Genomic DNA, 12001 nt, shown 5'->3' with positions numbered 1-12001 from the left:
TGTGTTTTAATAATATTGTTGTACAAGGCGCCAAACAACCAGGATTTGGGAAACTGCTTCTAGGGCACCTCTGCCGACACCTTCAACCGCTGCGATTTCCAGGTGGCCTCCCGCCAGGCGCTCCCAGGGGAGTGTCAACACCCTCTGGCCTTGGTGGGTCAGAAGAGGATCCTGATGGGGAAGAACTGGTTGGTCCCGTAGGGGATCCAGCTGAACAAAAACATGCTGCCTGGAAGACCCAGGTGTGCGCAGCAAAGAAGCCATGTGATCGGGGACTTGGTCGCCACAGCTTCCGTGCCAATCTGACATGATTCAGGCCACCCAGGAACATCAGTCTCTTAAAGTATTCCAGAATGTGAATTAAAAAAAAAAAAAAAATCCAGGTTGTTAGTTCCAAAAGTGCCTCTGAGAGAATCTCTTCGAAAGAATAAGCGGAAACGTCCGTCTGTCATTTTCACTTTGCTCTACAGGTACCCTTTGTTTGGTTTGGTCTCCTCCAAAACAAAATACACAGTTATTTTTTGTTTTGTCTTGTTTGGTCTCATCCAGGAATTCAACACACATTTTTCTCTCCTCACCCCAGCACAAAAGATCAGAGCAGGGGTGTGGACGGAGAGCTGTGTGTGGGAAGGAAAGTAGTTTCTTGGGGAGAACACACACACACACACACACACACACACACACACACACACACACACACACACACACATACACAAACAATACAAAACAAAACTGGCAGTCCAGTGGCGCAAAATTTGCTTCTCCGGATAAAGCACTTCTTAACACAATGTTCCCTTCCCCCTCCCGCGTCCTCCCATCCACCCGGGGTGGGGAGGAGAACGGCATGAAAGCGAAGCCATTCTTTTTCTTAAGGCTGAACAGACACACAGAGAACACGTTTCAAGGACTGTCGGGCGGTGGTGACTGGCAGGGCTCTCGCTGTGAGCCCAGCCTGCAGCCTGCGGGCCATTCCGGGGGCAGCGGTACCAGGTACAAACAAAGAAGAGAAGTCAGTGGTCCCAGTGATAACATCCCATATCGACTTTCCAATCGCAGGTACAGATTGCTCAGATCTGTCATTTCATTTCTCCTTCAGACGCTGTCATCTAAAACTAATTAGAGGTCAGGTTGCAGAGAGGCATGGTCAACATTCAAAGAAAACACTGGAGGTTCCGAAGGCGATCACGCTTCGACCACAACAGTCCGACGAAGGAGGCTAGAAACAAGCTGTCCTGTTCTGGCAAGTTCGGGGTGTTAGGAAGGGTGAACTCCTGCGTCCAGGTGGCAACTTCCCCATCCTCGGCGGGGCAGGGCGGGGCGGGGATTCTGCGTTCATAGAGGGAAAACCAAGAAGCCCGAGAATGTGGAGTACTTCCAGCCTCCCATGAGGTTGCCCCTCTCCAGTTTGAGGTGGACTTTGTCCTCCCTTTCCATCAGCAGCAGGACACCATTGCTGGCAGCTTCTCTGGTGACGTCCTGGTCCCCTGCGAAGGCGGAGATCACCGGGTAGCCGTTCTGCATTAAACTGACCTGCGAGGCAGAGGATATAAAGCTCAGCTGACCACGATGGACCCCATCCCATCCACTTGTTCTCATCTCCCCCCCCTCCTCTCCCCACCCTGGCCATGGACCTGGACCCATGCGGGGTCCTGACCCAGAGGACTCAGCTGGTGTCCAGGCCCCCGTGACCCCCGTCCCTGGTCCTCCCTGCCTCGCCGACGGTGTGACTATTCATCCACAGCCGAAAGTGTCCGGCTGTCAGAGCGACCCACCTGGATGGTTTGTCTGTTGTACACTTTGACCACGTGGAAGCTGAAGCTATAAATCCCTTTTCTCGGGGCTACAAATATACTGGAGGCGAGATCGAAATGGTTGCCAATATTGACTAAGACCTGGAAAAGAAGAGGGGATACAGCACACACAGAGCAAGCCCCTCCTCAGCGTGTGTTTCAGTCAGACTCACAAAATCACCCCCACCCGCCCCTTTAGGAGCTGAAGCACCACCGCAGCACCTGCTCAGGGCGCCCAGGCCGCCCCAGGAAGGAAGCAGCCCCGGAGCGCAACGTCCTGCCGAGGAATTGATTTCCGAAGGATGCTAATGGATCGTAATTCAAAAGGATGGCTTTAGAGTATATTTTATTTATGCGTTGGAAACGTGGATGCAAATTGTGGCTGCTGTGGGCGGGGCTGAGAGAAAGCAGGGGAAGACGATCCGCTCGGTAGACACAGAGTCTGTTCAGAGGTCCGTGGGATTCTGGGGACTTGAACGTGAAGCGTGGACCAAAACAGAGCTCCGTCCTGAATGGGCAGGGAAAGGGCTGTGGCGTAAGAGGCCAACTCAGTGAGATAACTTCTGTCAGATGAAGCTTGGGACGAGCTTTGTGTGCTTTAGGAGAGAACAGACCGACCGTGTGAGGCTTCCTCTCTGTTTCCCAGCCCCAGGCATGCCCCTCCCCGCCGGCAGCACACAGTAGGTGCTCAATAAAGGCTGCTGGGTGAAAGACCACACTCCACAAACACTGGCTGCGCCCATTTCCCCTCACTTCACTCCACATGAGGTATCTGCTCTCTAAGCTGAGCTATGATGTCATGCACATAAGCTTGGACAACTAAAGGGAGAGTGGAAAGGCAGCTCGGACACCCTTAGCTCAAACGGTGGGAACTCCGCAAGGTGCGAGAATAACGACAAAATGAGCCACGAGATACAAAGTCACGTGACCCTCCAGGTGCTATTTCTCCAGTAAAAGACGGACGAGACTGTCAGGATGTCATAAGCAGAACTTGGAGAGTGGAGGGTCCCCCCCCATTATGAACAGATTCCCTTTCAGATATTCAAGGCGGAATATGGCCCCTCTGTCTGGACCTGTCCCCATTCCTCCTCACACACACATGCACAACTCAATTAAAATAATAAAATGGCCCGCCTGGTGTTCTCAGCTTTTAAAGTGAACAGCCAGCAACAACACAATCCTAGATTAGAGACCCTGTCATCTGTTCAGAAAATAAATTTCAACCTCACACCCTTTGCTGTTATTTTGTACACACTCATTACAGATGGATCACACGCGGCTCCCAGAGCAACGGGCAGGGTGCCACTGACAACTGCTGGGATGGCTGGGGACTGCGCCACACCAGCTTCTTCAAGGAGCTCCAAGCAGTACTTCAGCCCCTCGACTGCAGGGCTCAGAGACACTCGGGCTCTATCGTTAAAGGCGATGTGCTTCAGGATGTGTTCCTGTCTGCCTGACAAGGCTTGAGAAGAGAACAAAGCCTCCCCTCTCCAAGCCCTCCGCGCTGCTTCTCCCAACTCAGCGGCCTCAACTCTCGCACCTCCATTTCTAATTCAGGAAACTGGTAAATTCAGGGCCTTGCTGTAGACGGAAGAACACCCACCAGCCCCAGAAAAGCAAGTTTCACTTACTCCCTAACTGGGGAACCAGAGAAGCATCACTTAATCTGCCCTGTCATAGTTTGCTCATCTATAAAATTAGAATCCTACTACTACTTAGCCTGCCTACGTCACAGAGGGTTTTTTTGACACCCTAATGAAAGGGCAGATGTAAAAATGCTGTGAAAACGATTTCACTGCCTGCTTTAGTTGGACATAATTAAATTAAAGACATGTATGTCTCAGAAGAAAAAAACAGATTAAAGAGAGACACGCCCCGTACACACCCCTCCCCAAATTTCAAGTACATAATCCTTAACAAGGATTAAAGCAAATAAAGACACTGGCCTAAGAAGAGGCTTTGGTGTGTGCAGATATGTCACCACTCAGGCATGCGAGTTGGTTAACAGAGAGAAAGGAACTCAGTCAAGTGTGCTCAGTAAGCCCGAGCTCCCTGTGTGGGAAGCACTTTGGCAAAAGGAATGGAATGGTGAGGTAAAGTTTGGAAACCACTCTAATGTTTCCTGTTTGCTTCCAAAAAGCAACAGAAACCAAGGTGGGGAGGGAGGACACTAGAGGAAGGTGGAGACCTCCAATCCTGGGCAGCAGTAACCCAGAGAAGGCGTTGCCAAAGCCTGATCATATGCAGACCCTTCTGCTTTGAAGCCAGTGGGAGAAGTTGAGTGGCTAGAGCAACTTAAGTCAGGGCTCTTCATTTTGTGTTTTCTTTATATACATCGATCTGCGTTTTATGATACGTTGTACATATTGTATTTACCGTACATGGCATTCATATAACCACACTCGGTTTGGTTTTGTTTATCTATAACTATACCTGCTATTTCCTCCCCCCACTCTCCCCCCCGTATTTTTCTGAAGACAGGCATCCTCTCCCCAGTCCTTTCCAAAATAAGCAGTAGGTACACATTTTCGGAGCCTCGGCTGAGACCTTCGGAGAACCCGCGGGCTGAGCGGGGAGAGTTTAAATGCGCTCGGTCCCTAAGTGGCCAGTGGGGTGACAGAAGGCCATCCACCACAAAGGACGGCCCCCATCCCGGCGAAAAGCAAAACGTTCACTGTCCTTTCGGGAAATCTATTTCAGCTCTCTTGGCTCTCCGGGACGCCTAGCTTTTACAGGACTCTCAGTCACCCCAGTGCCAACTGAGCTGATTAGTTCTAAAAAAGCTACAGTGTGAAAAGGAGAGCTTGCTGGAGAAGGGAGAAAGGGCAGAGAGGAGGGGAGAGCCTGGGACTCCACGTCCCGGAAGCCGGCGACCCCCCAGGCCCCCCGCCCTCCCCACCCCGGGCGGGAGGCGAGGGGCAGGCCGGCCGGCTGACCTGGTCGAAGTAGATGGTCATGGTGCGGTTGCTCATCTCGGACGGCTCGTGGTTGGTGCTCCGCGTGGCGGAGAAGGCCACCTTGGCGCTACCGGAGCGCACGGAGATGCCCAGGGAGGAGGTGACGGCGCCGTCCGCCGACGGGCTGGAGTCGCACACCACCAGGCACTTGCCCTCCAGCACGATGGGCTCCGTGTCATTCTGAGCCCGCACGGGGCAGCCGGCGGGCAGCAGCAGCAGCAGCAGGGCCAGCGCCGCCCCCAGGCTGGAGCCGCAGGCGGCCGGCTCGCGCAGCGCCCCCCGGCGCCCAGGCATGGTCAGCGGCGGCCCGCGGGGGCCCCGGCCGGGCGCCGGCATCCGGGCTGCGGGGGGCGGCGCGCGGGGGCGCGGCGAGGGCGGGAGGGCGCGCGGGAACGCGCGGGGCCGTGAGTAGCCTCCTCTGGCCTCGGTCCCCTGCGCCGATGGTCAAGGCCGGGGTCGTCCTCAGAAGAAAGGCGCCAGCGGACCTGTCAGGGCAAAGAACCCAAACCCTGAGACAGGGAGGTGAAGCTGCGTGCGGAGGAGGCGCGGCGAGCAGGTCCCTGCGGCGTTCGGGCCCCCTCCCTGGAGACCACCCCCTCGGTGCCTCGCACTGCTCCCCGGAGAGCCCGACTGGCACACAGGTCCCGAGAAACGCCGGGGCTCACTGGCCAGGGCATCCCCGGAAGGCTCTCGGGCGGCGCGCGCCGGGGGCGCGGTCAGGTAAGGGACCCGTAATTCCGCAGGGCCTTGGCCATAAGGACATGGCCGGTCACCCGCGGAGACGCGGTCAACGCCACCCCGGCCCATTCAGCCCAAGGCAAAGGAGGGCTTAAGCCACAGGCAAAGAAAAAGATCCACTAAGCCTTAATGGCTTTAATTTCAGAGGCATTTTCTCTAAAGCCACACCAAGAAACCTTTTTCCCTTCTCTGCTTTCACTTTCATTCATCCTCTATTTCTCCGACCTAGAGACTTTTTTTTTTTTCTTAAAGCAATCCATTTAGTGAGGATCTTATCCGTTTTCCACCCCAAGAACAAATCCCCAGGAAGCTCCTTCGGGCGAATAAGAGTAAGAGGAAAAACAAAAACCAGAAAAGAAGAGAGAGAAAAATCCTAAAACCGAACATCCACTTCCAGCGCCCCCCCTGCCAGCAGCGAGCCCCTTTGGAGAAGCCCCTCGGATCCCTCTCTCTGGCGCAGGACCAGAGGATTCCAGCGGTGGGAACCCCGAGCTTGGCGTATCGTGCAGCTTTTGTTTCCGGACTCCGGGCTCTTCTCCTCCCGGCCAGGAGGCAGCCTCTGCAGCTTTCTGCCAACTTACGCGCCTGTCTGCACTTGTAACCGGGCCCCTTCTTCCCCCTCTAAACTAGACATATATCTCCCATACCCAGGCGAGAAACAAAAAGCAAACAAACCTCTCCCCTCACCGCCCGCAGCCTCCGAACAACTCAGCCAACTGCCTAAATAGTCCTTATAAGAAGAGACAAGTTGTTTCCCGACGGGAAGCCTCCCTCATCAGCCCCTGAACAAAATGATTTCGATGTTCTCTCCCGCTCTCTCTCCGCCCAGACGCAGACCCGCGATGGTCCTCATTGAGACAGACGCACGAATGCAGTTAACGCGCCGATCGCGGAGGGCAGGGCCCGGTTGGGTTACCTGGAACATCCATGATGGGCGAGCACCGCGGTCCGTGAACTTGTTCTGCTCGGAGAAGATGAGCGGGAGCTGGCGGGAGGAGACACCGAGCGCGACCCCTTCTCCCGGCGTTCGGCCAATAACCGCGCCGCCCCGCCCTGCCGCTTTCCCGCGCCGGCCCGCGCCCCGCACCGGCGCGTTCCGCGCCCCGCTCCGCCCCGCGCGTCCCGCCCCGCGTCTGCACCGCACCCGGGCCCGCAGCCTCGGAGGCGCCCTCGCGCCTGCTGCTGCGTCTCTCCGCCGCCCGCCTCTCGGTCCCGGCCTTCGGACCGCACCGCCGAGCGCCGCGGACGCCCTGAGGACTCGGCGCGCGCCCCGCACCGCCCCGGCCCCGCTCTCACCCGAACACCCGGCGCGAAATCCTCCCAGACGCCTCTCTTTCAGAAATTAGGCGACCTCAAGAGCGCCGGTCGCGCCTCTTCTCGATTCTTTCTTTTCTTTTCCAAATTCCCTCCAAGTCTTAATCCTGAATAGCGTGATCACTTTCATAATTAGTGGGGAAAGCAGTTTTCTTAAAAAAAAAAAAACGAGGACTGGGATGAAGAGAAAATCTTGGGATCTTAGTGATGTGAAAGCTGGGGTTCCGGGACCTCCAGTTTGGGAAATGCCAGGTTTGGGCAGGGATTAGAGGGGCGCCTCCGCCTGGGTTTCTGCTTCTGCTCCTCTGAACCTGGGGGGCTGGTGGGGCGCGCTGACACTCGAGCGCTTAGTTATTAAAATGCCTGCTCTAAGCTCTAACCCCCCGGGGACGCGCGCCGGGTTTCCGAGCTGCGCCCCCAGCGCGGACGAGAAGCGCAAGCACGGACGTGGGGCGCCACCTACGGGCGCTGGAGCCTCCCTGCCGCGGGCTGCGGGCCAGCGGGCTCGGGGAGAGCCGGGGAGTCCCGCGGACACGGGTAAGGCTCGCTGATGGTCCTCTTGGACCCCCCAAAGCAGTCCGGGCCTCTGCAAAAATGTAGCAACCGGAAACGATCTTTCCGGTCTCCTTCAGTGCCCTGCCCCTGAGAGAATGAAGCCGCACCCTTGCTTTTGCAGATCTTCACTGTTCTAACCACTCTGCCAGGATGATTTATGCCGCAGTCAGGTTATCGTTGCGTATCATTGGCTTCAAAACCTTTGCAAGGACCACTGGGCTGTACAGTCCATGCAGCCCTTAAACAAAGACAATATTTAAATGGACACTCTCTTTGTAACCCGACCTCTAAAGACGTCGTTTAAAAAAAAAAAACTTAGTCCTTTGACTTGCTTAGTATGCCTTTGCTGATAGGCTATTCAGAAATAAACTGTAAGTGGGCCAGCGCTGTTCAGAAGAATAGAATGAATGTATAGCTTATTCCAACAGACTTCACACCTAACCCTCTTTCGTTTGAAGATTTCAGCCAGGGCTGTGGTCCCAGCCCATAACGTGGGGCTTTGCAGGTAGGGGGTTTTCAAGGCCTTTGTTCCCATAGGCTGGGGCATGGCTCCTCTCCCTCGTTAGAACTGCCAAGGCCTCATCTCTAAGAGCGCGAGATGAAATTGACTTCACATCAGTTCCGCCGAAATAGATGCGTAGGAAGACAGGGGCAAAGTGAAAACGGAATTGCATATTATTACCTGAGACAAGGTATTTAGTATGGTAGTAAAAATGTGATTAAAAGAACTTCTGAGCCAAATGTTTTCTACTTAACATGCAAAATAGGACAAAATAGCCCCCGCCAATCTATTCTCCCCCAAAGGATATTCGCTGAAAACGAAGTACTTTGCTTCAACATTTTTATAACATGCTGGTCAGATGTATTGGACTTTGTCAGGAAACGTTTTCGAAGCCACCATATTTTGTTCCATTTGTATGAGTTTAACACAGTGGAAATTGTTGATTCTTACTCTCCTATTTTTATTCCAACGTTGCATCAATTTCACGATCTCTTATTGTCAAAATAAGCACAACTCTATCCTTCCATCACAGAGAACACGGATTTGTGTGCAAACGTGAATCGCAAGGGACTCCAGATTTATGAAAGAAATGTGGGCTTAGACTGAAAATTAGACCAATTTGGGGATGCTAATTAAGTAACAATACCGCTCACATATCTATACATCTTTAAATAACATCTCTATTAAGCAATTCTTAAATGTTATGCTATAAGCATTTCATTTGACTAATGCAAATGCAAACACACATGATCATCACCTTTGGAGGGAATAAAACCAAACCTCTTTTCTATGAGGCAACAAAAATGTCTAACTTGTATAAAAAGTAAAACTTTATATAGGGGACTTAATTATGGAATTAAAGCAATAAGTATTCTTATATGATGGGAAAAACAGGTTAGGTTTAAATTTAGGCTTGAAATTATTTTTGGAAGGAAGTTAATAATTGTGAAAGTAGCAGATTGATATAGAAATGGAACATTATTTATTCACTGATCGAACGATTGTTCTGTCTATAAGGAGACATTTAGCTTGTCTCTTTGTGATGGAATTTTAGTCCATTATTGCTTAGAAAGACTTTCAGAATATAACTAAAATTTAAAAGTGAAAACGTTTTCTAGTTATCACAGGGATTACCTTTTCTATTTTATTTCCTTGTTACTAGAAACTGTTGTCATTAGCACTGTAACAGTAGACTCTATGCTCTTAAGTGTAGGGACATCCCCATCGACAATAAAAATATCAACCATTGATTGAGCATCTGTTATGTGTTAGCGCACTATTTTCTTTATCTAGAATATAACATACAGTTTAACACCCACGATCACCCTGTAGTAGACACGTGGTCACCTAGAGCCTAAGAGGAAGGTATTCTATTGTTAAAAAAAAAAATTGAGAGGGGGAGGCTAAGGTAATTCAAGATCCCTTCCTTTCATTTATCCTAAGTATTTATTTCTAATAGAGCTTAAATTTGTTTTCTTTGGATAGAACTCATCACTGAAAAACATCTTTAGCATGCAATGTAGTCTTTTCTTGCTTATTTAAACTAAGGCGTAATATTTATGATTTTATCCTAGATAAATATGTGATAAATATGATATGCTATATATTTCATAATATTGGATGTGAAAGCTATATACATACTTTAAAACATAAATATGTAAGCATTAATAAACAAAAAGTATTTTTTAAATTTAACTTTATTAGGGAATAATTGACAAATATAATTGTATGTATTTAAAGTGTACAGTGTGATGATTGGATACACATATCCATGGTGGAATGATGACCAACATCAAGATACTTAATACGGCCATCACCTCACGTAGTTAACACAGTTTCCTCTTTCTTATTTACGTGATGAGAACGCTTAATATCTACTTTCCGCACCTTTAAGTATACAATACTGTACTATTAGCTATAGTAACCATGCTGTAAATCAGATCCTCAGAACTTGTTCATTTTATACTGAAAATGTGTACCCTTTGGCGTACATCACCCCATCCCCTCCCAGCCCATGTTAACTACCATTCTATTTTCTGTTTCTATGAAATCAGCTTTGTTTTTGTTTCGTTTTGTTTTTAAGATTCCACATATATAGTTTTGACTTTGTCTGGTTTATTTCACTTAGCATAAGGTCCTCCAGATTCATCCATTTTGTCACAAATGGTAGTATTTCTTTCTTTTTATGGCTGAATAATATTCCCTTGTGTATAAATACCACATTTTCTTTATCCATTCATCTGTTGAAGGACACTTACGTTGTTTCCATATTTTGGCAATTGTGAGTAATGCTGCATGAACATGGGGGTGCAGGTATCTCTTCGAGATACTGATTTCATTTTATTTGGACATATACCCAGGAGTGGGATTGCTGGATCACATGGTAGTTCTATTTTTACTTACTTTAGTAAAAATATAATTTTCTAAAATTATTAGTAAATATATTTCCAGTGTGGCATAATGCTATTCTAGAACATTATTAAGATGTGGAAAATAATTCTAAATATTACGCACTCCTTAAGTTATACGCGCTAAATTGTAAAGTGTAAATGCTCAGTGTTATGTGGACACTTCAATCTGATGAATTACCAAAATAAGTGAAAGTCTTTAAAACTTAAAGCCAGCTCTAATTCAGTTCAACAGGAAGACCAAGAAAAGTTAGTCTATATAAGCACCTGGTTTGTAATATTTGACTGAAATTACTAAAAATCATAATAATCTGGTCAACTTAGCTAAAAATTTGTTGACAGAAATCCCAGGTTAGCTGAATTCAAGTCAGTTAAAACTGTTTGCATTATGGGGTCATATTACACTAAACAAATTACCTCTGCCAATCAAAGAGCATACTGAACTGTTAAAGACCATATACCAGCTATTTTTTCTGACATTCATTTCAACATTCAATAAAGATTCTTCAAAAATATAAGTTTTTATTTTACTTTTATTAGCAAACCGATAAAATACAGAGCAACATTTGGCCAAAATGTGATACTATTTTTCCAATGTTACAAAATGAACTTATAACATTATAAAAGGATACTTTTTATGGTTCTAGAATGCCCTTTAAACTTAAAAAAAATAGTCTAGTTATTTATTTGGGGGTAAATATTAAGGTTTATGAGACTTTATGAGGCAAAGTTATTGAAAATATATGAAGTAGTCTATTTCCTTGTTACGCCAATGCTTCATGCTCCTTGATTTTTTTTTTTTTGTTTTTTTTGTTCTTTTTTTGTTTTTGCGGTACGCGGGCCTCTCACTGTTGTGGCCTCTCGCATTGCGGAGCACAGCCTCCGGACGCACAGGCTCAGTGGCCATGGCTCACGGGCCCAGCCACTCCGCGGCATGTGGGATCTACCCGGACCGGGGCACAAACCCTGCATAGGCAGGCGGACTCTCAACCACTGCGCCACCAGGGAAGCCCTGCTCTTTAATTCTTAACAAGGTATATCTTAGCATTAGTATACAAGGCAAGTTAGTAACTTAATGGACTTCTAATATTTGAAATACGGTACACCAGTAGACACAGAAACTATTGGTCGGAAAAGAAACAATTTATCTTGATTCTTTTCAGCTATGTCTCATTGTCTTACATAATCCTAATATCTAATTTATTCTATTTTATGATAGGAAATGTCTCTATTGCTTTACCAAATTGGGTCAAGTGCCTAATGGCAGTCATTGTAATTTTATCAAAATGAAATCTTTATAAACAAGGACGCCTTTTGTCAACTCTTATTTCTCAATAAAAGATACATAGTATTGCTAGGTGAAACTTTCTTCTGCAAACTCTTGCTAAAAAAAAAAAAAATTCTCTTGGTTCAGAAAGTAGCAAAGAATCATTAACATGCAGCTAAAGCATTTCCTGATTTTTTTAAAAATTTATTTAAAAGCTCTTTCTTATAGTATAATTGTGTGACTTTCCTTTTAGAATGAGCTACATGTGTGTTTTCAAGGCTCATTATAGCCAGAACATTTTGAGACATAAATCATATATTTTTACCTAGAAACCAATTTCAACATAGGAACGTGCATGTGTAAGAAAAAAAAAACAACTGGTTGCTCCCTTGTACTTTCGGAAATTTTCTATGAGGTGATGGCTCAATGTGTATTTCCCTCTCAAATGTTCCCCTGTAAGAATAAATTAG

The 12001-nt window shown here is 48.0% G+C and overlaps 1 protein-coding gene across 1 annotated transcript; it reads right to left on the bottom strand.

The window, feature by feature from the left end:
• Positions 1 to 1332: 1332 nt before the first annotated feature.
• Positions 1333 to 5083, bottom strand: CBLN2 (cerebellin 2 precursor). Its single transcript, XM_060121240.1, has 3 exons — positions 4727 to 5083; positions 1773 to 1892; positions 1333 to 1530 (listed from the first exon to the last, which is right to left on the bottom strand). The coding sequence occupies exons 1-3, from the start codon at positions 5081 to 5083 to the stop codon at positions 1333 to 1335; spliced, it is 675 nt and encodes a 224-aa protein (XP_059977223.1).
• Positions 5084 to 12001: the final 6918 nt, after the last annotated feature.

Source organism: Lagenorhynchus albirostris, chromosome 14 (assembly GCF_949774975.1).
Source record: "Lagenorhynchus albirostris chromosome 14, mLagAlb1.1, whole genome shotgun sequence".
Lineage (NCBI taxonomy): Eukaryota > Metazoa > Chordata > Mammalia > Artiodactyla > Delphinidae > Lagenorhynchus > Lagenorhynchus albirostris.
Note: the sequence above shows the minus strand (reverse complement) of the source record. Positions and strands in the feature narration are given on the sequence as shown.